The sequence below is a fragment of the Calypte anna genome, chromosome 5 (genome assembly GCF_003957555.1).
Source record: "Calypte anna isolate BGI_N300 chromosome 5, bCalAnn1_v1.p, whole genome shotgun sequence".
In the NCBI taxonomy this organism is placed as follows: domain Eukaryota; kingdom Metazoa; phylum Chordata; class Aves; order Apodiformes; family Trochilidae; genus Calypte; species Calypte anna.
Window position 1 is genome coordinate 4,120,866 of NC_044250.1, and position 25,069 is coordinate 4,145,934.

Here is a 25,069-nt window from a genome sequence, read left to right on the forward strand (position 1 = left end):
CTTGTTCAACTTTGTGTACACCAGGACTCCAGCTCCTTTTCTGCCCAGCTGCTTCCCAGGTGCTTGGCCCCCATCAACTCTTTTATTTTCACACCTATCCCCACTAGATAATGCTTCTTAAATTTGGGGATCTTGCCAAAGAAATGTGCAAGTCATTAATTGCAGCATGCCAAAATCAATTGCCAACAATATTTTTATTCTCATTGATATATTCATCTTTTAATCATATATTTAATACACGTGGCCACACAGATTTTCCAAATTGTAATTATGCAATCTGTAATATGTTTTTAAAATGGTCTTACCAGTCATTGTAAGTTAAATGAATTTGATTTTACAGCAGTTATGCTTTGAACTGGCTTAAAGCAGCTTTGTGCATAAAAATACTGTGCTCTTAGGGATGGATTTGAACTTTTTTTTTTTTAAATCTACATAATCCTCACTTTGTAGAAGCATCCCTCTGTCTGCTGAGGGCTTCATTGATTGCAGCCAGTTGACACAACTGCCTCTCCTGTTGTCTTGTCCCCTCATTTATTTTAGCACTTGTATCTAATAATCTGAATAGCTCCTCATGTATAATATATGCATATAAAATTCTAGTATCACAATTTAATTGAGTTAGTAATCAGAGATGAAGATACTGAACGTTCTTAAAAAATAAAACCCATGTTCATGAGTCATGAGGGGACTGAGGGTTGGCCTTGCCTCTACCTGGTTATTTGAAAAGCTCCTCAATTTAGAGAATAGAGAACTGGCGACCTAAGTGACACAACAGTGTCTGGAATTACAAAATTGAGGAGCTTTTCATGGAACAATTTTATGTCTCTTGCACGGTGGCTTTGGACAACTTTGACCAATTCCCTGCATCCCTCTGCCTTACTTTTCTCACCTGTAAATTGCACATGATATCTCTCTGTTCTAGGATAGAAAATGTTGCAAATAAATAAAATACCACTGTGCTGGTGGTCTGCAGTTGAGTTTCTGTACAGAAATGCTATGGGATTGAGTTACACAGCATGGAGACCACATGTTATCTCCATCTAATAGGTAGAAATCTAACCTATTGGAATTTCTATCCAATAGGTAGAAATAGAATAAATTAAAGGTCCTGACAAAGTTCTCTGGTATGTTTAGGAATACTGTGATGTCATGGGAGTATGAGAGGAGCATTCCTGGAGAACTGTGGGACATTTTCAGCTGGCACAAGGTGCTTGTAGGCACTGAGCTGAACTTTAGTCATGAATTTGTGAGCCATCAGTTGAGCTGTGGCTGGAGCAGGTGAACAGACTCTATTCCCCACACCTCCCTCCAATCCAGATGTATCAAGGGTGCTGGCAGGTCCTTTTCAGGATGATGATATTTGAAAAACATTATGACCACAGACCTCAGATTTGACAGAATCTCTCTGCATCTGTTTGGAACATAACCTGCTCATTGTGAAGTCAGTCTGCTTCTGTCTGCCAGAGTGATAATTAAAATCTTTTTTGCAATGGAAACTCAAATGTGATACTAAATATGAAATAGTTCTTGACCCTGCTTATTTCCTACATCACCCACCAATTTTTGAAATGAAACTAAGAACCTTTTGTTCAGCTTCAGTCTCATGAAGTGACATTTATATGGACCATCCCAGGACCTTTGAGTTGCATGCTCCAAGTGTGCTGCATATTTAGCATAGAGACAGATGAGTATGAGGGGCTGAGAGAGACATGCACTAAACTGATGGAGACATTATCTTGGAGTGTGTATTAAAAATGAATTTCAGTAAATTAGATGCTGTATATTAAAATAATTAATCTTAATAATTGCTGGTACCACTACTCTGTGTTATTATTCCGATACCGATTTAATTCCATTTATTATTGTTAAACTCATCATTCTAAATTTGCACATGAGTTTCAGATGATTAAAAATCTTGATAACACCAATCCAGAACTACACCATAAAGCATATTACAGCTGTTCTTTAATTATGAGTGGTGGGCACACCTCTCATCCCTGAAATCCATTTAGTACCAGAGTCCTGCTGTGTGGGTTTGATTATTGATGAATTGGCTTTATACTCATTATCTCAACAAATTCAAGGTTTTATGGTTTATTGCTGTATGCTCAAAAATAGAAAAATGGACCAAAGCCTGTACTGTTTGTTTCTGCAAAACTATTCCTGCCCAAGAAGGAACTGCAAAGGCCAATATAAATCTAATGCAATTAAAATCAGTCTGTGTAAATAGCCGGGACTGCTGAGGAGAGAGGAGTATGTAATTTGGTGCTGATTGTTTCCTGGAATCTCCTAATGACTTAAAAAGTAAATGAAAGTAATTGAAAAAGATGCTTAAGTGGAAGGAAGTTCAAGGAAGAATTTCCTGAGCAACAATTCCAAAGGTACTAACTTCAGTCAGGGAGAGAGGGAATCTGTATCACCCGAGGCATTTAGAGCTATGAGACAAGAAGCTGGTGATTAAAAATGTCAATAGATAGGGCTCAGAGATGTTTTTCTCACATTTTAAGGGTGGCCATCACTGGATGTATTTCAGCTTTGGTTTGCATATTGTTAAAAGCAAATTCTTGATAACTGTAGCAAGATGTCAGAGCTAATGTGGAGATAAAGTAGTGTAGCCAATATGAGTCAGTAATAAATGATAAAATTCAGCCTGCATGTAAGTTTATGTAAACCAGATGATTATTTGCTTACATCAGCTGAACCTGGCATAAAGGTAGGCAGGTGGGAGATTTTTATTTTTCAAGGTTTAGTTGAAGTAGTCAAATGATTCGTTTGCAGCAGGGAAGCTGTGACGTCCCTTTCTTGCTCTTTCTTTTAAAAAAGTGAGGCTCATGTGAGAGCAGGAGATGGGAAGAGGCTGTATTTTACCCAGAGCTTAGGCCTTGGTTGGCTGGGTGAATATTTCTGGTGTTTTTATGTCAAAGAAAACTAATCTGAGGTGGCAAAGCAAGCTGTAATGCTCTGGAGTTAACTGTCAGGGTATGGTTTTAATTCAGGGAGCTGGAGACCTGTGTGATCCTTTCTTGTTAGTACATGCTTTTTGGTGTCCTGATCAACTGAGAGCTAAAGATAAGAATCTTATATTTTTTGCATGAAAAAGAGCACAGTAAGAGTTTGATGAACAGACATTTTTATAATATAACTCTTCTGTCTCATTGAAACTGTAGATTGCTAGCTATTACATGACACTGAGCAGTTTTCCTTTCAGTATTATCACACACTGACTTAAATGTGATGAGGCATTAGAAAAGATTGAATTATTTTAATTTTACCTTTTCACTGGATTCTGAAGACATTGTGTTTTATTTTGAGATAAATTATCCTATTTATCTTGTCGGCATAAATACCTATATGAATAATTCAAGAAGCTGAGATGGTAAAAGTAAAAATTACAGCCCTGCCCTTAAAGGACAGGATTAACATCCTGCAAGAGCTTATTCACAACCAACTGGTGCCTTTATTTTACAGTACAAAAATGTGCCATTCTGTGGCTTCTGCAAAACCATTCTAGTGAAGCTTTGCCAGATCCATTAACAATTCTGTACTAATGATGGTTAAATATCTGAGTGGGGAAGAAGCAAGCAATGGAGCAGTCTTTTATATGGACACTGAAAGAAAGCTTGAATGGGAAAAACTGCAAAAATAGTTCCATGGGGGTAAGAGCAGTGACATTTTCTGTTGAATTACAGCTAGGAATGAAAAATATTTCACTTATTGCAAAGGTAGTGCAGCTATTTAGCCAAAGACTACAGAAGCAAGTTAAGGTTATGGGAAATTTTCAGCTCCCAAGGAAATACTAAACATGCTGTGTTCTCACAAGACCTCTGCTTTAGTCTGTCTAGTTACTAACACAGATACACTGAAAGCCCATGCAGGGAATGATGAGTCTCTGTGAATGTGTTTTCACTGACTTTTGTGAGCATGGCTCAGCTGTGGGGATGACAAGGTGAAGATGTGCCTGGGAAGCCTCAGGCTGCTCCATCCATGGCAGGGATGCTGTGAGAAGGCAGAGCCTGGAGTCCTATGCTCATCCTGCTGCCAGGAGTGCTGAGGACAGGCAAGACCTAACATGTGGGTACACAGCCAAAAAATATCCACCTGTTTTTTTTTTTTTTTTCCTCTGGTCGATGTCATTCCAGGATTTCTGAACGGGATTTTCTTTGAAGAATGGTTATAATTTTTATACTGTTTTTCTTCTCAGGTCAGAGGTATACATTTTCATTTCAGTTCAACAGACTTTTGTTAAGTATAAAAATAGTATATTCCAGTAAGCATCTGCACACACATAGCACACAGGCACAAATAGTACACAATAGTACACAAATTCTATAGTAAAACCAGACTTTGATAGAAAGATGATAATCCTGGGGCAAGCATGTAAATATAGTGCTAGGATCTAAAGATGAGAAAGCCAAGATGAAGAAGGGTGAATTGATTCTAATTCCCTGACCTGATCATGATGTATAGCAACACCTTCCTATGCAGAAAATGTACTCAAAAAGATCTTTTCAAAAGCTGTGGTATGTCCAGATGGAAATTATCTCTTAGGTAAACTAAGTAATGCCACAGTGTGTGAGACACTATTTTATAAAGCTGTTATTTGCAGTTCCCTCTTGGTATTACAAGCCTCTTCAATCATTTAGAATTTCTACAGGAAATCCATAATATTTTCCTATACCTGCAGTATCTGCTACCCGTAATGCACAAGACCACAGGAGAAGCTTACAGACCTAATCATCATATTTTCTCCTCTTTTGCTCTTTGTGTTCATCCTTCTGAGCATGGGAATGAGAAATGGCAAGGTGTGAGATGAATGGAGAAGCCATTAATGGGGTTCTCTCGTTCATACCACTCTTGGTGTGTGTTGTATTGCGTGGTGCTCTTAATGACACCTTGCCAAAAGTACACACACACTCACACAAACCCTGTTCTGCAACAGTGGTGTCTTTCATGGCAGCTTTTCCCCAGACAGCCTGCCCAACACCTTCTTTTCCCTTGCCCTCTGTCCTTGGAAAGGGCAGGACACTGCTGGTTTAAGCAGATCAAGGTAGAACTTGTGCAACTGAAAGTGAATCCTATTTCACCACCTCTGCTGGATTAAGAAATCAGTTTGTGTCTCCCTAAACATCAGTGAGCAAAAGCCTTAGACAGGTGTGGTACTGCCACAATAGAGCCATCTGGTCTTGAAATAATCCTCTGTATTGTTTTACTTTTCTGACATGATCTTGAGACACTCCTACAGTGATGCTCTTCTGCTTCCATTAAATAAACTGCTGCTTAGTTTTGGCTTTCTGAAAGTAATCTGCTAAAAGCTTTAGTAGGCTTTCTGAAAGTAATCTGCCAGTCAGTTACTATCCTACAGTATGATCTTAAATAGACTTCCAAAAGGGCTCGGGTTTAGAAATGAACTTTAGGAAAACTCTATTGATTTTTTAAATTAAAAATGTAAAATTGAATGGATAGAGGTCCAGCACCAGGGTGACCCCAGGAAGCAGTCTTAACACAGGAACATTCTCTCATTCAACACTGGGAAGGAGAAGAAAGCAAGAAGGATTCATTTGCAGTTGACCTGCAGTAGCAAAGTCATTCACTTTCCAAATAGGATTAAACTTGTTCCATCAGCCATGACATGTGAAAAGATCATGGTTATAAATTCTATTTGCTGTAATGAATTAAAAGTGTCTGAGTTTGCAAGCAGCACTCATCGGTGATGGACAGCTAGATTTGTGCAGTGTTTTAACACTAAGATTAGCTTCTACTAAACAGAAAGTACAGAAAAGGCAGCAGCAGTGAAAGATTTTAGAGCATAAAAAACTTGACTTTAGTGTTAGATGGAAGCTGAATAAAGCTAGAAATAAATAGTGGTTATAACCCTGTTATTGGAGGTACCTTGCTTCATTCTTGAGCGAGGGTGAGCACACAACTTGGAGGAGACATTTGTTTAGGTTGATCAGACATATTTCAACAAGATCAAACATTGCTACTGAAAAGAGGAGAAACAAAACTTTCCCATGGTATTGCTTGTAAGATGGAAGAAAAAGGAATTGTACTGGAGGAGACTTCATTTGAATCCATTTCAGTGTACATCAGCAGGACTCACTGCAGCCCAGGAAAACGTGTTGGTGAATGCACTCTGTAAATTGAGATGAAAGCTGCACTTTGTGTTACTTAATAACCTTAACTCAGTCTTGCATTAGTATCAGGAGGCACTTGGAAGCTTGAAGAACTAAATGCAGTTTCAGAGCCTATTTTACCCAAATTATATGTTTGGTGTACAAGATTTGAGGCATATTTTAAATGTGCTGTTAAGCAAGGAAAAAATCTCAATTGCTAATATTTGTGATTCCTTGATAAGGTACCCATCTGAAAACTGTCCAAGATTAAAAAAAACCCCAACAACTAAACAACAAAACATCTTGAGCTGAACAGAAGAATGAAAATATAATGGCTTTTAAATTACCACAAGGTTAACATATAATTAATTCACTAATTTTAATTATAACCCTACAAAATGTGCTGCAAAATGCTCAAAGGGGAGAAGCTGCCAGGTGCCAGACGTGATTAACCAAGGTTACGAGCAATTATAAGGTCTCTATTAACCATGTTAAAGAAATTTTAAGAACCCCTTCATATAAACAGCACCTTTATTGAAGCTCAGCAGGGAATCTTCTTGCTCCACCTTTCCATTGCTATAGACTCTCTGGCATTCATCTCACTCTTTTCCAGCTAAAGGTTTTATTGCAGCTGAAACGTGGACTGCTTTTTCTGTTAGTCACACATTGTTATGCATATAGTAGGTATTTATTTTGATCATATAAATGAAAGAGATTTAACTATTGCTTGCAAAGTGCTCTGAGCACCTTCAGTGCCAGATCGCTGCCAGTTTCACAGCTGAACACTGGAAACACAAATCCTGCAGAAAATGTTTTTCTCTCCAAGGTGTCCTGGTACATGCAGTTCGGAAAGCAGGAATATTGTAGAAACTGCCTTTTCAGTGGAGAACCTGCTGTGCAATACTTTATGGATATGCACAGACAAATTTAACTTCTGAGTTAAAAACGAACAAAGGACAAAAACAAATCTGCATGCTTGCTTTGCGTTTTAAAACAAATCCTGATGTAAATGAATGTCTTGTATATATCAAATTCCATGAGGTATTACTGTTCTTTCTTATTGTTGTTATGTGAGTCATGTTTTAAGTGTCTGTTGTTTGGAACTGTAATAAACCTTGATCCATCTATTAAAGGAAGACTTAAAAAAAAACCAACAAAAAACCCAAGAAGCTAAAAGAAAATAAACCAAAAAACCAAACCAAACAAAAAACAAACAAAATGAACCTTAAGCATTGTGTCAAAGGAAATTAATTTCCTGGCTGGCTTGTGTTTTTCTCTGAGGCAGATATTGATGAGTGTGCAGAGGGGATCATTGAGTGTCACAACCATTCACGCTGTGTTAACCTCCCAGGGTGGTACCACTGTGAGTGCAGAAGCGGTTTCCATGACAATGGAAGCTACTCTCTTGCCGGGGAGTCCTGTGTTGGTAAGCACTGATCAGCATAGCCCTTTTTTTCCTCCTTCTGCATGGTCTTATCAAGTGATTATTGAGACACTGTCCCGAGCAGTTCCTGTGTTCAAAGCTAAAATGAGAAGGCAAGGGAGCGTGTCTGTGTTTGGCAGCATCCCCAGCCCCGCAGCATGGGTGCTCGCTCCAGACAAGTCACAGTTTTGAATGGTTATTACAAGAAGGAGGCAGTCAGAGATCCAAAGTGTGACTTACTGTGCTTTGCCATTTATCATCATAAGTTGCTATAAAACCTGAAGTGAAAGTAGGCTTGCTGGGGAGCCATAATGGGCCTCGAAAGGGGAAGAGCTGGTTTTCCATTTTGAAATTGCAGCAGAGCGATATGAGAAAACGTTTGGGGGATGTCCCTGGTGCTTTGATTTGTTTGCTTTGCATTGTTTGGCATCTTCATTGTTTTATCTCTTGAATTATGCAAATGGCATCAGTCACTGTATGCACCATGTTTGCAGAATAAGGCCCTAAGAGCATGAAGGAGAGGGATTTTTAAAGGATGCAGAGGAGTTTGCCTGTTGTTTCTGTGGGAGAAGGAAGGATGAGGCTCTGTGAGGATTTAGTGCTGGTTCCTGCAGCCTGGGTGCCCTTCCCTGGCTGTAACTTTGGGTGCTACTACAGCAAGTAAGCAGCAATGAAACCATAGAGAAAATGCTACTCATGGCTTACCTCTTCCTTGCAGTTTTTCTACCTCTTAACTTGTTCTCAGAAGCTTTAGACATAATTTAAATAAGATGTCTTATCAGATGAGTTTAAAGCTATTTATTAAGTATCTCATTTTAACTTTGTAGAGGTGCCCATCAGAGTCTCATAGTTTTATTTGCTTTCTTTGGAATGTCAGTTACTTCATCTCTACTCAGTTCTATGAATTCTTCATAAAATCTTTTCTGCTTCTGTGAAAGATTTTTTTTGTTGTTTTTTTCTTTTAAACATTGCAAAGTTTTTTAATCATGTAAGTAAGTACAAAAGGCTACTTCTAGTATTTACACAATTAAAAGTTAAAAATTGTTAATAAAAATAGAAATTTACTGGTAATTGCCATCTTCTACAAATTTGGGCTATTAGAAGACCTCAGGATAAAGTAGCATCATGATTTAAAAAAGCAGAGGAAAAAAAACTATTTTGAAAAGCAATATTTTGTAGATTGTCCAGCTATATTTGCTTTTTACACAGTATCCTAAGCTGATGGGGAGTTTAATGCAATCACAAAAGTGGCTGTGTGAAAAATGGTTTTACAAAAGTTTTACAGCATTTTGTGGCTTAAAAGATAAACCAGGGCCTTAAAAGATAAATCATGTGGTTATCTCACAGCAGACTGGAGCCCCAAATGTTTATGTATTCAGTGGAAATCAGAGAGATGAGTTTCATTAAAACAAACTGCCCTTGTTTTGAACTGTGCAGCAGGCTGGAAGTTTGTAAGGTGAGGTGCTCATCTTAACCATATGCAAGTTGTAAGCAGAATGTGGAATTTGCAGGGTTATTTGAATGAAATAGCTTTTTTGGGCCATCTGCTGCAGGGTACCAAGGAAGAAGAGAATAAACCAGTTTAGATTATTTCATTGTATTGGTTACCCAATTAAAAATTAATTGAAAGACTCTGCTGACCCATGTTGAGAAAGAGATTTCAGACCTTGATGTTTATTCTAAAGCACAACTAAGACTGAGGAAAATAACAGCTAGATAACACTACACATTCTAGCTAAAACTTCAGTTTCTTGAACACTGACTTGCATCATGTTACGGAGTTTGTTTGCCTGGTGGAATATTTAGAGTCAGGGCCAGTGTCATTCACTCAGTTTCAGGGAGAAGAGGGTTCATCTGCTTAGCAACAGTGTTTTGTCCTGCTATATTTTACAGACTGAATACCAAAATCCTACTGTGCACCTGAAAGGTATTTGAGGCATTGCTGTTCCATGTTTTGAAATGTTCTTCCTTCCTGAAGGACAATGTGGAGAATAATTAAAATAGGTTGAGGACATAAGGAAGAAAAGGTTAAACCCTCCCCCACAAAGGAATAAGAAGAAGATAGAAAAATCATAAAGCAGTGGGAGGGAGAGCTCAGCTCTGACAGATTGCCCAGGCTCAGGCAGCTGGCTGCTTGTGCTGGATGCATTTGTGTATTTATTGGTTAATCCCCTTCCCCTCTCTTTATATGTAGGTGGTCTTGGAGCTGAGTCAGTGCTTGCAGGGTCTCTGCAGTGCTTACAGAGCATCTTGAATAAATAACATCAAATTGAGAATTATTTGAGAAGTATCAGGGCTTCTAAAAGCTTTATTCTTGTTGATTAGAAGAAAACAGTGGAGTTTGTCACTTGGCAATGGACAAATGTGTAAATCAAGACATGTGGTAGGGAAGGTAAAAATATTGCAGCAGAGCTTGGGTAATAAGAATGTAGGACTGAGCCAGGCCACTTCAAGCTTGGGAAAATTCTTTTTCTGCTCAAAATTGCAACCAAAGTCAGCTTTGAAAAAGGAATATATTTCCATGGCCATACTTTTATGAAAGGTGTCATCACAAAGGGATGGTGAGTAGGCTCAAAGTAAGAGAATATAATTTAATAATTAATTTCCAGTGGTAGCATTTTATGAGGCACTGGCATTTCACAATATTGGTATTAAGAACACTGCTTGCAGACTAAAAGACAATTGCTGTACTAAGTCACTACCAAAGTTTCCTTGGCAATTAAAGTCTGTAGCCTATAGCTGGTGTTTGTGTGGTTTGGTTTTGTTTGTTTTCTTTTCTTTAGTAAGAGCATTGCTATGCTTTAAGGTAAACAAAGAAAAGCACTTCATAGAGAGCTCTGAGTTCATATGATACATATACCAATATTAACTCCTATCTACTGATACCATATTGAAGCCACTGGCATATGTTGTTTTTCTCCACTCTAAGTACCTGTTGCCAAATACTGCTACCTCCTACAGTAATCATTGAGTAAACCATCACCACTCAGTCCTTAGTGACAACTAGGAAGATTATCAGAACCTAATGAAGGGAAAAGCTGGCAAAGAAATGTATTTTGGGTGGTTAATAATGTCACAGAATGCTAGCTCCTATCTGTGGCAGAAAAATAAAATCAAATTAGATTATTCTTTTTAATCTCCATCTCTTCTTAAGGGAGATGCTTCCAGTCTGGAGAGAGATGTTCAGACCCTGGAGTGCAGAATTCTTGACTGCATTTTTTAAAATGATGTTTTGTGTTTTCTGATTTGGAATCACAGAAGGAAACAGAGGCAGCAGTCCCTGTCAGTTATTGGTTATTTTTTTCTTTAAGAATCAGCAAATTGTGTAGGGAAACTTAGTGCAGATCCTCCTCCCACTGAAAAACCACAGGATTCACCATGTATTTTGTCCTGAAAAGTTTTCAAGCAGGGTTAGAGTAGTTGCTGGGGGGAAATGAAAGCTGGAAAATGGTAGAACTCAGCAGCTGGTGAGAAACAACTCCACATGTGTTGGGCTCCCACAAAAGTTGGATGCAGCAGTGCTTGAGGGTCTTGACAAGTGCTTGACAAGTCTGAATGGGTTTACAATCAATTCCCAAAGCTTTCATATACTCCACAGTGTGCTGCAGTGTTGTCTGTTACCCAAATTAGAAAGCAAGAGAAAAGGAGGTTTGTTCTTTGGGTTTTTGCCCCCTTTCTCTGTCCTTTGAAAATTTCCCTCTATGCCTGGCAATTGCTTTTCTATCTATCCTTAGAGAAGTGGTACATAGAGAGAGGTTTGTGCATGGTACTGGGTGTCCAATACCAACTTTAGAACCTGCTGTTACATGACTTATTCTGCTCACAGACTTCCTTAAAGCTCGTAACATCAGAGTCTGTATCTGTGGACTTTATTGTGCAAAATAAAAATTCTCTTGCTTATTTTCCATTTAGTAAATTCTGACTCTTGTATTCCGAGAGAGTTGTGTTACGTCTTCAAGGTAATCATGTTTAGTCATCTCTAGATTGCTAGAAAGCATCAGTAAATCCTATATTCAGAATCTAATTTACTGCACAGTGTTTTTTAATAGACCATTATGTCTCCATAGAACAAAAGGACTAGCATAAAATATTTTCCAACTAAAAAAGAATCTGTTTAGTGTTTTCTTTATTTTTCAAAGACGAGTCCGAATCATGAAGGCAAATACATTAAATGACAAGTTGCCTGGGAAAAATGATATATCAAAATATTGTTTAGCTAACACATACATACATTGATTTGGGAGCCCAGCATACATTTTTCACTTTAACATTATACTGTAATGGTGTAATGTACCATAACAGTTAAAATTAGCACATTAGTAGGATTCTTTCTTCTGCAAGAGCTTATCATGATATTACAGAGCACCACACTGCATGACTTGCTTGAGCACATTTATTAAGGTGACATAGAAAAGTCATACCATTAAAATCTGAATAGCCTTGAAAACCAAGAAATGAAGTGGCTAGGGATCAGTTTAAGATTTCAGGGAAACGAAGTTAATGAATGTGTGTTGATATGTACAGTCATGCTTGTCTTCTAGCCCATTCAGATAGAGTGGCCATGGGACCTCTCATAATATCTGAGGCAAATTACTTCTCGTTACAGCCAAAAAGGATGGAAAAGGAAATTGCATCTCAGGGGATTATTCTATTCCATTTTGATTCTGATTTCATGTCTTCCCACGTTACTGAGGTATTTTTATGTATTTTGAGAGCATATTGGGAAATGAGTGTATCTTAGCTTTTGGGGTTTTTTCATTCTTCTCCCAGTCACAAAATGTGACTTAGTTGCATTGCAGCTGAAATGCACACGATCAAGTACTTGTTGCCATACACTTGTTTGAAGAAGCAGAGATTAGGAGTATTGGAAGAGTGAAGATCTTGATTAGCTTTATGATAGGCCTGTGCAGTGTTCAAGGTGACAAGTCTCAGCAATGATGATTTTGCTTTTGCCTCTATGTTATTGATGGAAAATAAGGTTAGCATTGCAAGTGAGTTTCTGATGAAGGCTATTTCCACAAGATCCTCATGTTTCCTTGAAAAGGAACTGTGTGGAGGGGGAAAAGTAAAGCCCTGACACTTCTACTTGGGTTAATCAGTAAGTTTTGACACAGGTTATCTCCATATAATGCATAGGCTTGTGAAATTCCACTCCAGGTGTGAAAATGAGATTGTTTTCATAGGTGGACAAGACACATGAAAGAACCAGACCTCTCAGGAGTCAAGACAGACAAGGAAAGACTGTGGAGTCTCCTTGCTATTTCTCCTTGATATTTTCCCATTGTCCTTCAAAGTCTCCTGACTTATAAGTGAATATTTCATCTTCTTGGCCTACCTGTGGTTGTTACAATGGGAAATAAGATTTGTGGACAGTTTTGCCTTGCCCATCATTAAATGTTCCAGTTTTGGATCCACATCTTGGATTCCCAAGTTGTGGGAAAACAAATGAACCCTGAGTGGAATGTGGGGAATTTGTGCTGAGTAAGGATATGAATAAAATAAAAATTATTTATATGCTAGAATCTTGTGACACAACTTTCATATTAATTAGGAGATTGTTTTGGACATGTTCATAATTTTAAATCAGGGTAGTTTTCCAACACCTATGTACACATATAGATTCCAGCTGTTAAGAAAAATTTTATGCTAAATATCAATCTTTTTTCCTATGTTTTACATAGCCATCTACATGCTGATGTCATGTTGATATGAACAAGTTCATTGGATCTCCATTAAACTTTCTTAAGCCACTGGGGAACTAACAATAAGGGAGCATTGGTCTGAGGTTTTTTCCTTCCCCACCACTTCCCCTCCAGTCTGGCTGGAGGCTGAAAGAGTGAGAGGAAAAAAATCATGTTACACTTATAACTTGTTTTCCTCAAGTTACTGGGACCACTGGCTGTTTTTTTCTGATTTTAGGAATGCAATCAGTGACAGAACTGCCAAAAGGATGTTCTCAGAAATTAGCTCTACTAGAAGTTAAGCTAAAAATGAGTGCACTGTCCAAGCCTTTTATATTTGATTGATCACTAAAACTTAATAAATGCCATGAAATAATAAGAAACCCTCATTTGCATTAAGAATGAAAAAAAAAAACCCAAAAAATAACCTGAGTAGCAATTAGAAATTTATGTTATACTGTATTACTCAGCTTTGCATGATTAGTTTCTTTGTCAAGAAAGTTCTGTTCACCAGTTTGGGCCACTCCTAACGGGGCATCCTTTTTGTGTGCTAAGAGGAGAGAAGTAGCAGCAGTACATAAATAGGGTGTTCTTCCCTTTTGGATAGGTGTAACAGCTGAAGTGGTGCAGTGTGAAACAGGTCTGCTCTATGGAGATCATGAATGATGTCAGTTTCTATAATTGCTAACATCTGGCTTGCTATAAATCTGTTAAATTACATGGAAACAGAATTAGATTTCTGTGTCATAAGTAAACCAATTACATGGAACTCTGTAGGCAATATGGTTTTATAGTCATATGTGAAACCCTTCTAGATTGGAATTGTGAAAGCAGCCCTTCTGATCTGCCCTGTGATCCTCCTACATCCTATGCAAGCAGCCCTTAGTATGGTGAGGAAGAGACTATTGGCAATGCTTGGTGAAATCACCAAAGTGAATGCTTCCTTTATACCTTTGTCTTCAATATAAAATACAAATCAAAGTCTAATAGATGGCAATTGGAATATTTTAGAGGACTTTAAGTCTTATAGTAACTGGGTATAATACATTTCATAGCAGTTCATTAAGAGCTTTCTTGAAGTCCTTCTTTCTTAGCTCCTGTGATATTGTGGCACTTGTAAAACAATGAACTCCAAGTTTTAATTGCTCTTTGTGCAGTGCCTTTTGCACCACTGGTAGTGGGCCTTGCCAACTACTCGGTTCAAAGCTGTGCAACGCAGCAATAATGTTAGTTTTTTGCAATTAAGACTCTCAGGGCAGCAAAATGCAGCATTTTTAAGGAAGTCTGAGCAACAAGCAATGAATTGTGCTAAACATCAGGACACTGGGAACATTCCTGACATAGAACTGGCCCATAGGTTCCAGGAGTGAGGCCGTTCTGCAGTGTAATCACCCCCAGCTTCCTTTGGGGTCTACAAGCAGAAAGAGGACCAGCCATTTGCTGGTAGCCCAGGTCCCTGACTCTTGTGTGGTTTGATTTTCTGTTTGGCCAAATCCAAGGGCACTTCCCATTTAGGCTTCTTCCTGGACTATTTATGAATTGAAATCAAGAATTTTACTAGCAGAGGGAATTTTGTGATTTGTTGTAGGAGTTTCCTTCAGTAGAGTGAGAGAATTGTCAGCATCTCTAAGTTCTGACTTTCTGAGGAGATGACTGGTGAACCCAGAGTACTTGTTCATCTCACCTAAATTAGGCTTTAGGTAATTTTATTTTGTATATGCTACTGAATTTTAAAATTTGTTTGTTTAGAGAGGAGGTAAAAGTACTCTTGGGTACTATTGAACAGTTACACATTGCACACTAGCAATAAGATAATTTTAAATTGTAAATGTCACCGCTGTACTTCTAGTTTCTGAATTCATATATTAATATTCTGGAATTCTAATGACAGAAGCTATCACTGGATTTTTCTTCAGCTTTCCTCCCACTGTTGCTTACCGTCTTGGTTGTTCATGTTGGAACAGAGACTCACCAGATATCTGGACAATCTGTCAATATATTGTTTAAGAACAGTCTGACGTTCTTTTCTGAAAGAACTACCTGTTTTTTAATAATAAGTTTAAAAATCTCATGGCTTTCACTGTGAGAAATAGAATGCTGCACTAAATCCCTACATAAATTCATATTGTAAAGCAATTTTAATGGGATACTGTAATTCTCTTTTCTCTAGGGTATAATAATTTTCTTTTGTTACTTATTTCTTTGTTGTTGCTAAATCACACTTTTCCTTTTTTTTTTTAATCCTTTTTCTTCCTATTTATTTATTTATTTATAGGATGCAATTGATTGCTTTTAGCATGGGAAATGTTGGGCATGCTAGGATGCTAGAAACTTAGGAAGAAGATTCCACTTTTATTTTGTTGTAAAATCCAGAACACGGAGTGGCAGAAAGTCACTCTGATTGTCTATGAGTTTCCAGTCACTGGGAAAACATTTTGTACCCTTGTCTGGGTGTTCAAGTTCATCACTGATTTACAGTTCCACTAGGTATGTCAGTCACAGCATTTACAATTAATTCTGCTGGAGATTGTTTCAGAATTTTTGGTGGAAGCAGACCAATAATAACTTAAAAAAAAGCCCACACTGTTGAATGTCTAGTTGAACTCTAGAAGATATCAGTAATAAGGCACCCTCTTCCAGCAGGAAAGCAGCTGTGCAATAATAACTTAATACAGAAATAGAATTTTCCCATTGGAAAAAAAAATATATCCAAAGTGTTATAAATGGTGTTTTGCAGATATTGATGAGTGTGCCTTAAAGACCCACACCTGTTGGAACGACTCAGCCTGTGTGAACCTGGCAGGAGGGTTTGATTGCCTCTGTCCCTCGGGCCCGTCTTGCAGCGGAGATTGTCCCCACGACGGTGGCTTCAAGCGGAACGGGCAGGTGTGGACCCTGAGGGAGGACAGATGCTCCGTGTGTTCCTGCAAGGTGAGATCCAGCTGGGATGGGTTTCAGGACTCCTTTTTCTCTGGGCTCGTGGCAGAAGCTCAGTATTGTAAGGTCACTGGTGTTGGCAAAACCAATGGGCCAAAGTGCTGAGGCAGAAGGTAAGATCTCCTACGGGCACTGAAGCTTATGGAGGGGAAATTCTTCTGGGATGTCATCTGTTTTCTTATTTTACTCTGCACTGACTCTGCTGAATAATGGTTAACCCTACTGAGCTTCTAACATGCTACCCCATGGGCCAGAGCCACTTGGAGTGTGTCTTGATGTTGGGGTCTTGAGTTAGCCTTGAATGGATTGTGTAGAAAATTAGAATGCTTGCAGGAAATGCTGAAAACTGGTTTCAGCTTCAGTTTCACATGGTTGTGCTTCTCCTGGGACAAGGACGGTGGGCAGCCACCTTCCTGTTGGGGGTGTTCCCCCTGGCCTTGTAATAGATGTGAATTAAGTGGGTGAGAACGAAGGCCTGAGCACGAGGCAAAGGTTGGAGTACCTAGCAGGAGGCACTTAACTGGAGGAAAGTGAAGAGAGTAAAGGCCAAGCCCTAAAAGAACATTTGGCTCCACTGTCTCAGTTTTCACTAGTTAAAAGAGGAGGAATGCCATTAAAATGAGAATTTTAGAAATGTACCAATCTGAGATATGGTTGGTCTTTTATGGCCACTTTGACCTGATGCTTTCCTAGCACTGGTAGAGCTGTCCTTAGACACAGCAGAACACAGCTGGCCCTTGTGTCAGTCTAAATAAAATGAGACTTCTGGCCACTGTAAAAAGCTGAACGTTGAGCATGAGAAGTGAGCTGCCAGTCCCTATGTCTTAATGCTGATGAGCCAGAGAAGCACTGAAGGGTTTGGGAGGGACAAAGTGGAAGATTTTTTTGAAGTTGCAAGAAACTGAAAGCCTCATAATTTCTGTATTGCAATAGAATGGCAGGAGGGAAAATCCAGACTTCAGAGTGAGTAGAACCCACAAAGCACACTGATGGTTTGGGCTCAAAAGGGAATGTATTCTTGTTAGTTGTTATATTTTTACTTCAAGTATCTCCAAGCTTCCTAAAACAACTCCCTTCAGAAGCTGGAGTATCTGACTCCCCTGAATATATATCAAGGTTTTATTGTAATCTTGGGGAACTGGTTGGCTTATGAAAGGATTTGCAGTCAATATGTGAAGACATCTGGTCTGCCTTTGCAGAATTATAAGTATTAGTATTTCCATTTTAGATAGCTTGTAATTTGTTTTATTTGTCATTTCTCATTGGACTTCTTTCTTGTTGAATGTTCTATTAGTATGTGAAAATATACAGAATGACTGTACTAGTGACTAACTAGTGCATGGATATCTTAAACTATATTTCAAGCCTGGCACTACTCATTGCTATGACTCTTCCTTTATATCTTACTCACTTTTAAATTTTTTTCTTCTGTGTATTAACATTTGCATTTAATTTCACTCCAGCCACTGTCTTGTTTCAAGAACCAAATTCCATCCTATGGAATGGGCAAAACAGGGAGATTTCTTCCTCTCTCATATCCCAGGCATGATGTTAAGTCTTTCCTCAGTGTTTATTGAAATATATTATTGAAACATATTTTTATAAATTGTGATAGTTTCCATACATCAGACTACACCTCAGACCTGCTGCAGGTCTTTCTCCTTTTGGTTTAGTTGCATGGAGAGCTGGCCCTGCTTGGCCTTTTTGCAGCCCACTCAGTTTCCAGTGAGGCAAAGGGCAGAGTGTAACTAAATCACTCCTTATTCTTCTAACTTTTAATTTTGAAACAATCCTACTCACTTGTTTTACTAAGAGACAAATCAGAATTTCAGATTAAAAGTGTTTTTTTTTCCTTTTGGCTTTTCCTTTGTTATGACTATTTTGGGAGAGATCAGCTGGATAAATGCAGTCACTGAGAAACATGAATCCCATCTTGAAAATATTTTAACTTAAATTCTTCTGGTGGGAAGGAAATAAAATACCTTACTTAACTTTGAAATTCATTAAGGTTATTTTTGGAGTAGGATTCTTTCTACAGAATATGAGAAATCATTATTTCAGTTGCATAATGAAGCAAAATGTCATTATTGAAGCAGAGGGGATTATTTCAGTGTTTTATCAGACTGTGTCTTCAAACCATCCTCATTTTTCTGAAGGAATACAAAGTTTACAAAAACATGAATACTTAAAGCTATAAATTAATACTGTACCATAAGTATATTTGATGTGTCTTCCACAGGTATCTTCCTGAACTCTTGTGGGCTTAATACACAATTAAATTTACAACTGGTGGAAATCTGAAGGGTGATGGGGAGCACTTGCTTTCTCCCACAAAAAAACTAAGCCTGGCTGTACAGTCTGTCTATCTGTGGGCTTGTGAGTCTGTCCTCAATCAAAACAAAACCCCATTCCCTGTATGAAAAAAAAAAGCCTGGGGTATAAGCACAGCACTGGGAACAGGGAGCAGTGCCAAGGTGAAGTCTGCTCCTGAGGATGAGAACACTTTGGTGTTTGGTTTCTGCAGGATCTGATTTCTGTCCAAATTGGCTTTGGGACTCTGGGGAAACTTGAGTCCCCCTTCACAGTGATTCCCTTGTGTGCCAGTTTTTCCTTTGGTAAGAATAATTTTGTCATTCCACTGACACTTAGGAAGCCTGTAGAAGTGATTCAGTAAGGAAAGTGGGGAGGGAAAGATACCACTAAGATGCTATATATTATCCACCAAAGGAAAATAAGATGCTTTCTATATATTTCTCAATTTTCTTTGTGTTTCTCAATGCTACTACAGAGCTGCAAAGATGGAAGTGAGATACAGCTTAAGAGGCTTTGTGTCACTGCAGTAGAGGGATAAAAATATTTTTTGAAAGGCATGGAACTAATGAGGTTGTAGATAAAACACAGATGCTTAAGGAAAAAAGAGAGCAGCAGTGTATTATGATTACCAAAAGGTCTCTGACAAAATCATCAGGTTTTATCAGTGTTCTGAAACAGAGAGTAAAGGCAACGTAAAAGGTTAGCTGCTCCCTAGAGGTAACAACACAGGAGCTTAGAGAAGCACAGAACTACCAGCACTGTCACCAGCTGAAAGGGGAATTTGAAAACTAGTCTTGAAAGCTTGGAAAGAGAATTAGACCTAAGCAGACAGGTTATTCTTAGGCATTATTAATCAGAACCTGGTTATGGAGAGAAAAGAGAATGGACTGCCGAGTGTCTTGGGTTGTCTGGATGATGTGCTGAGCTGCTGCTTGACATCCACCCTCAGCAAGGGGTGGAAATGGTTGTTCTTTCCCACCTTCAATAAGGGAGATTTATTAATAACTTTCTGGCAGGGAAGGTTTCAAACAGAGAACCCTTAGTTAACTTGATACAAAACTGAATAAAGACTGTAGGTTGCCCTGTGGTTGGCAAAAGCAGTTCAGATCCACGTTAACTCAGCATGTTTTCTACATTTCCATAATCCTGTGTTCTCTTCAGCTTTCCTTGCTAGGCATAAGAAATAATTTTATTATTTTTACAAAAGAAAATTATATTCTAATCAGTTCAGAACTATGATGGAATGCATCAGTGACCCTGATGGGTATTGTGATTCTCTGTTATTTTGGATTCCCTGATTGTGATTTTGTAGATTCTGCATTGTGGCCAAACCTGGCTTGGCTTAAAAACAAGAGCCTAACTCAGGTTCCTACATCCAGATAAAACCAAAATAAACTTCCATGCCATGTGCTGTGGTTATAGCTATTTCTGTCTGTGGCAAAGGCATCCTGGGCTGCTTTTTAGTAATGGCTTTGATAAAGGATCAAAAGGTACTGAAGTTCCTTCCTTTGTTAGGTATCCCTTTATTTGGTATCCCTTTTATTTGGAAGCAACGAAAAAAAACCCCACTTTTCCTTCTCACATTAAACACAGGTTTATAGACTCAGAACAAAGTTTTGATGAGGATATGAGAAACCTGCAATGAAATGAGTGGAGTTGTGTGAGAAACTGTGCAGTTGTGATCCAAAGCAGAATACAGGTTCATTCCTCTCACAGCTCTTCCTTCAAGTTGGCTGCAGGGGATGCTTTGCTTGCATAAGGAGTAACCCAAGAACTAACACTGAATGCAAAATTATTATTTGTCACTAATCTCCTCACTGTTAAGTGTGATATCTGTTCCCAGTCTACAAGTGGCATATCTGTATGTTGGCTCACCTACAGTAAGGGATATAATTTCAAACATGATGGTCCATCAAATATTCATAACTAGATTTATAATCAGTTTGGTTTGCTCTGATGCAAAGAGAGAATATCCTTTTCTCTTTACATGCGAAGCATTTTCTGTTTATCTCAAACATTTCTGTCTAGTGGTCTTTAACAAAATGGGCCATTCAATACTGTAAGCAAATATTTAGCAAATTCCTATTTTGGAGAGCCTGTGGAATAGAGGCTCTCTTTAATGCATGAACAGAATTTTAATGGATAATGATAAATCCATTAACTTTAAGATTGTGTACTGTAGGTTCAGATGTGGAACAGAACCAGTGGTGAGTTCAGAATAAGGAATGATGAATGCCACCACGATTTTGCTGTATTGTTCTTCTGTGAAGTTGAAAGGACCAGCTTCATAACTTCAGTTTATTTATTCAAGTTATTTTCTTCACAGTGGTACAATCAGTCAAAATAGTGCTAAATAAATATTGAATGTATTAGAGTGGCAACTGCTCGAAGGGTTTGTTGATGTAACCAATGAGATATGAAATTGCTTCGCTGTATTTCTTGTAAGATGCTGATTTATTTTAAGCTCAATTAGCTGGAGACAGAAAACAGCATTCTGGGAAGCTGTGGATGCCCCCTCTCTGCAAGTGTGCAATAAGAGGTTGGATGGGGGTTTGAGCAACCTGGTAGAGTGGGACATGTCCCTGCCAGGGCATTGGGGTTGGAACTACGTGATCTTTAAGCTCCATTCCAACCCAAACCATTCTACAAATTCTCAAACAGTATCAGATCCATGAACTGGTAGAAACGGGGCCAACACTGGCAATGAGGTATTACAAGAGTTCTTGCTGGCAGTAACATAGAATGCATTAAGAACTTAATATTTCCTGATATGCTCAAGATGTGCCCTTTGATGCATGTGCCCTGTGACCTTCTCTGGGTTGCTGCTGGGCAGTTTGTGGCTGACAGCAGGGCACTGTGTTCTGGCAGGACGGGAGGATTTTCTGCAGGAGGACAGCCTGTGACTGCGAGAACCCCAGTGCCGATCTCTTCTGCTGCCCGGAGTGTGACACCCGTGTCACCAGCCAGTGCCTCGACCAAACTGGGCACAAGATCTACCACAGTGGGGACAACTGGACCTACAGCTGCCAGCAGTGCCGTTGTCTGGTACGGATAAAGCGTTTCGGAGGGGAGCAGGAATAATAAGGGTTGGGATTTTTAGCCAAGGGTACCTGGAAGCAGGCTTCTGGCTCTCTCTTCACCTGCTTGTCAGGCCAGGGGTGATGATTGGGCACTTAAAGAGCACCCATGGACTGAAAGCTGCACCATCAGTTTTCCTCTCTGGGCTGAATAAGTAGGAGTAGTGAACAAAATTAAAAGCTTGACAAAAGCTTGTAAACCTCAATACTGTATTAACTTCAGCATTAGTCTAATTTTGAGAAGTTTTATGAGGTCATCTGATATTTAAATAACTTTTTAAGTTTTGTTTTACGTCCTGTGGATTTGGTTGGAGGGGTTCCAGCTTTTAACTACTAACCTGTCTTATCAAAATGGACAGTGCAGTTCTTTTTTTAAATTTTTTTCATGGAAAAATGGGGTGCCAGTGCCACATGGTAATTCAGCAAAAAGTCACTAAAAAAGGGATGAAGAAAACTGAGCTTGCTAGACAAACATACAAAATAAATAACATTCCTTGTCTCATTAGGCACTGTAGATTATTTCCCTAAAGTTTAATTTTTTCACAGATATACTAATTAGTGCAGCAATGAACTTCATTAAAATTATCAGTTTTCCATTTGTAGCTGTCTCTCTATAACATTGTCTTTATATATGATATTAATCAAGAGGTGTCTGAGCATAATGAAACAAATTACATTCAAAGCTAACTTACTGTTAAGAGATAATTATCCATACTGTAAGTAAGTATTGGATTTTCTCTTCTCCTAAGATTTTTTTTAATATTTGCAAAAGAAAAGCAAGAAACATTTGCAGCCAGCAGCAGTGGCAAATATTAGACCTGACGTTTTACAGGGGAAACTGAGTTTGTAGCTAGCAGTTCTTTGCCTAATTTTGACTGGGCTAACATGTACAGAGCTAAAGGACAGTGATGCAGTAAATCAGTGCTACCTGTGAGGGTCTGTGCAGTGTGTGATGTTATCAAAATCTGGAATATTTCTGGAGTAGCAAAATGCAAGTCTCTGGAGCCATTTGTAGGGTAAGTTTACAGCAATCCTCTATAGCAGTGACATGATGATTCTCTCTCTTCCATGTTTCTGTCTACTGAACTCCTTTGATTTTTTTGCAAAGCTGCAAATTCCCCAACATTCCAACCTACACCTATCTGCAGTGTTAATTTTCTATTAAACAATTGCTGTGATCCTGCAGGGATGTTTATGTGACCAGGTGCATAAAAGAGGGTGTAAGTCTGCAAGGCAATCACTGCAAAAATTATAGCTTATGGAAAATAATGGAACTCAGTGTTTAATGCTGCCTTTAAAAACCTCAAATAACTCAAATTCTCCTCCTACCATGATGATAGTGTTCCTGTTTAGTTAGAAAAAAACCCAACTAAAATGTAGAAATTTAGAAACATTTAGAAACTTCAGCTCGATTTTCAAACAAGGTTTTATATGATCACCCAAACTGAGAGCTGATCCATTAATTTTGCTTCTGTTTTGGCTAAATAGAATATTCCCCTTCAGCATGATTATATGATCCTTGGTAAGACCTCAAATTCAATGAACTTTGCTTCAATTCCTGCAGGATGGAGAGGTGGATTGTTGGCCTCTTCTGTGCCCCAATCTCAACTGCGAGTACACGGCCATCTCAGAAGGAGAGTGCTGTCCCCACTGTGTCAGTGACCCCTGTCTGGCTGACAACATCACCTATGACATCAGGAAGACCTGTCTAGATGGTTATGGAATCACAAGACTTAGTGGTGCTGTATGGACAATGGTGGGATCTCCCTGTACAACCTGCAAATGCAAGGTACGATGGGCAAGGTCAAATGGTGATGGAAATGTGTACATTGCTGGGTGACATCAGGGGCACCTTCTGCCCCTGGAAGCTGATATTCAGATCTCAGGAAAGCAAATAAGACCTGAGAGCAGAAGCCTACAGAAACCCCATGCCTTTTGTGCCTAAAGGGTGGAAACAAAACAATTCTGTGCTTGTTGAAAATGTTGAGTGGAGGTGTGTAATAGCCTAGTGCAACGTTCAGACATTCTGCTGGAGAGCCCTTCAGGCATCCTCAGTATGAATCTAGGCTAACACATTAATAACTGCCTAATGGGGATGTTCATGAAAATGATGTTTTACAGAGCTACAAAACAGAGGCAAAAGCATTAATAAAACTTTCACCAGCAAGTACACAAGTAGAAACATATTAATTACAGCTCAGGGACAACAGTGCTCCTACAACGTTCATGGGAAGGGAATGTCAGTTTTTGTTCCTTAATCCCATGGAGTTGTCCTTGATCCTCTGGCCCTGATGCAGAAGTGCAGTCCCTCTCCCCTGCTCCATGCAGGGATGACCCCACTGCACTAGTATCAGAATTATGGAAGTGTTGGTTTGGGTTACATAAAATGTTCTTCTGTTCACTGTGAGAAACTAAGCTGTTGCTCTAGGGCTTTAAATAGTTGAAGGTAGCTTTTCTGCTATTCTTCAGAGTCTTTCCTATTGGTTTGTGTTGGATTATTGAACAAAAAGGAAAAAAAAAATCTCATTTGGGGTTTTGGTGGTTGCTCTACTTTTAATACATAAGAAAGCTTTGTAAATGAATGGATGCTGTAGAAATATATTTAATGATGGATTAAACTCCAAAGCTGTCTGGGTTTTTTTCCTCCCTTACATATCTGCCATGAATTAAGACTCTGAATTATCTGCTTATTTCAGTCAAACAGAAAGCTTCCCTGTATGGCTCGGATCAAAACTCTCTCCATTAGCTTTCTTGTATGGGAGAAAACAAATCCAACCATCTTTGTTGCCATTGCTGTGCTGTATTTTATGAGGAGAACTGCTGTCTCTCACACCCAGGTTTCTAGTCCAGGCCAGTTCAGTGCAAAGAGAGGGGGCAAAGTCAACCCCCTCAAAAAGCCACCACATTTGGTACCGATGAGGACATCTTAGGCTTCAGTAGATTTTTTTTGGATGCCGTAGATGTGTCAGAGAGGCATCTATCTCTGTGTGCCACCCTCCCCTTGGCTCCTTGTGACTTATTGACTGACAACTGCTTGTTTGTCTGTGCAGAATGGAAACGTCTGCTGCTCGGTGGAGTTAGAGTGTCTCAACAATAACTGACCTGCTCTGACTGTGCTGAGGGAGGAAAACTGAAGAAGTTAACACCTGAAATGAAGTCGTATGCGTTGGTGTTTTATACAACAGACAATTACCAAAGTCTCCACATAAGGAAGATGTTTGGGAGTTGCCTTTGGGACCAATCACTATGCTCATCCTTGCTAGCAGTGTCTGGGTGACTTACAGTACAGCATAGAAGTCAATGGTTGTTAAAAGTTTTCAGTGTTGTAAATTACACACTTTTCCTGTCAAGACATTCACAAATATGTTTAAATTATTTCACGGGTAAACTAATGCTGTATTTTTGGTTTATTTTGTGTATTGGCAACATGATAGAATTCAGCTCTTCTTCCTTTGGATCTAGATTTTGCAAATAAGACAGCCTGGTGTACTTTTTGTCCCATGATGTCACATACTTAGTTCCAAG

The 25,069-nt window shown here is 38.9% G+C and overlaps 1 protein-coding gene across 1 annotated transcript in view; it reads left to right on the forward strand.

Annotated features, from left to right (window-relative positions):
• Positions 1–24,645, forward strand: part of NELL1 (neural EGFL like 1) — a 229,156-nt gene extending 204,511 nt beyond the window's left edge. Inside the window, exons 16-20 of the mRNA XM_030451154.1 lie at positions 7,399–7,539; positions 15,955–16,148; positions 21,336–21,512; positions 23,109–23,333; positions 24,595–24,645. Coding sequence (XP_030307014.1) covers positions 7,399–7,539; positions 15,955–16,148; positions 21,336–21,512; positions 23,109–23,333; positions 24,595–24,645 — 788 coding nt within the window. The remainder of the gene's footprint in view (positions 1–7,398; positions 7,540–15,954; positions 16,149–21,335; positions 21,513–23,108; positions 23,334–24,594) is intronic.
• Positions 24,646–25,069: the final 424 nt, after the last annotated feature.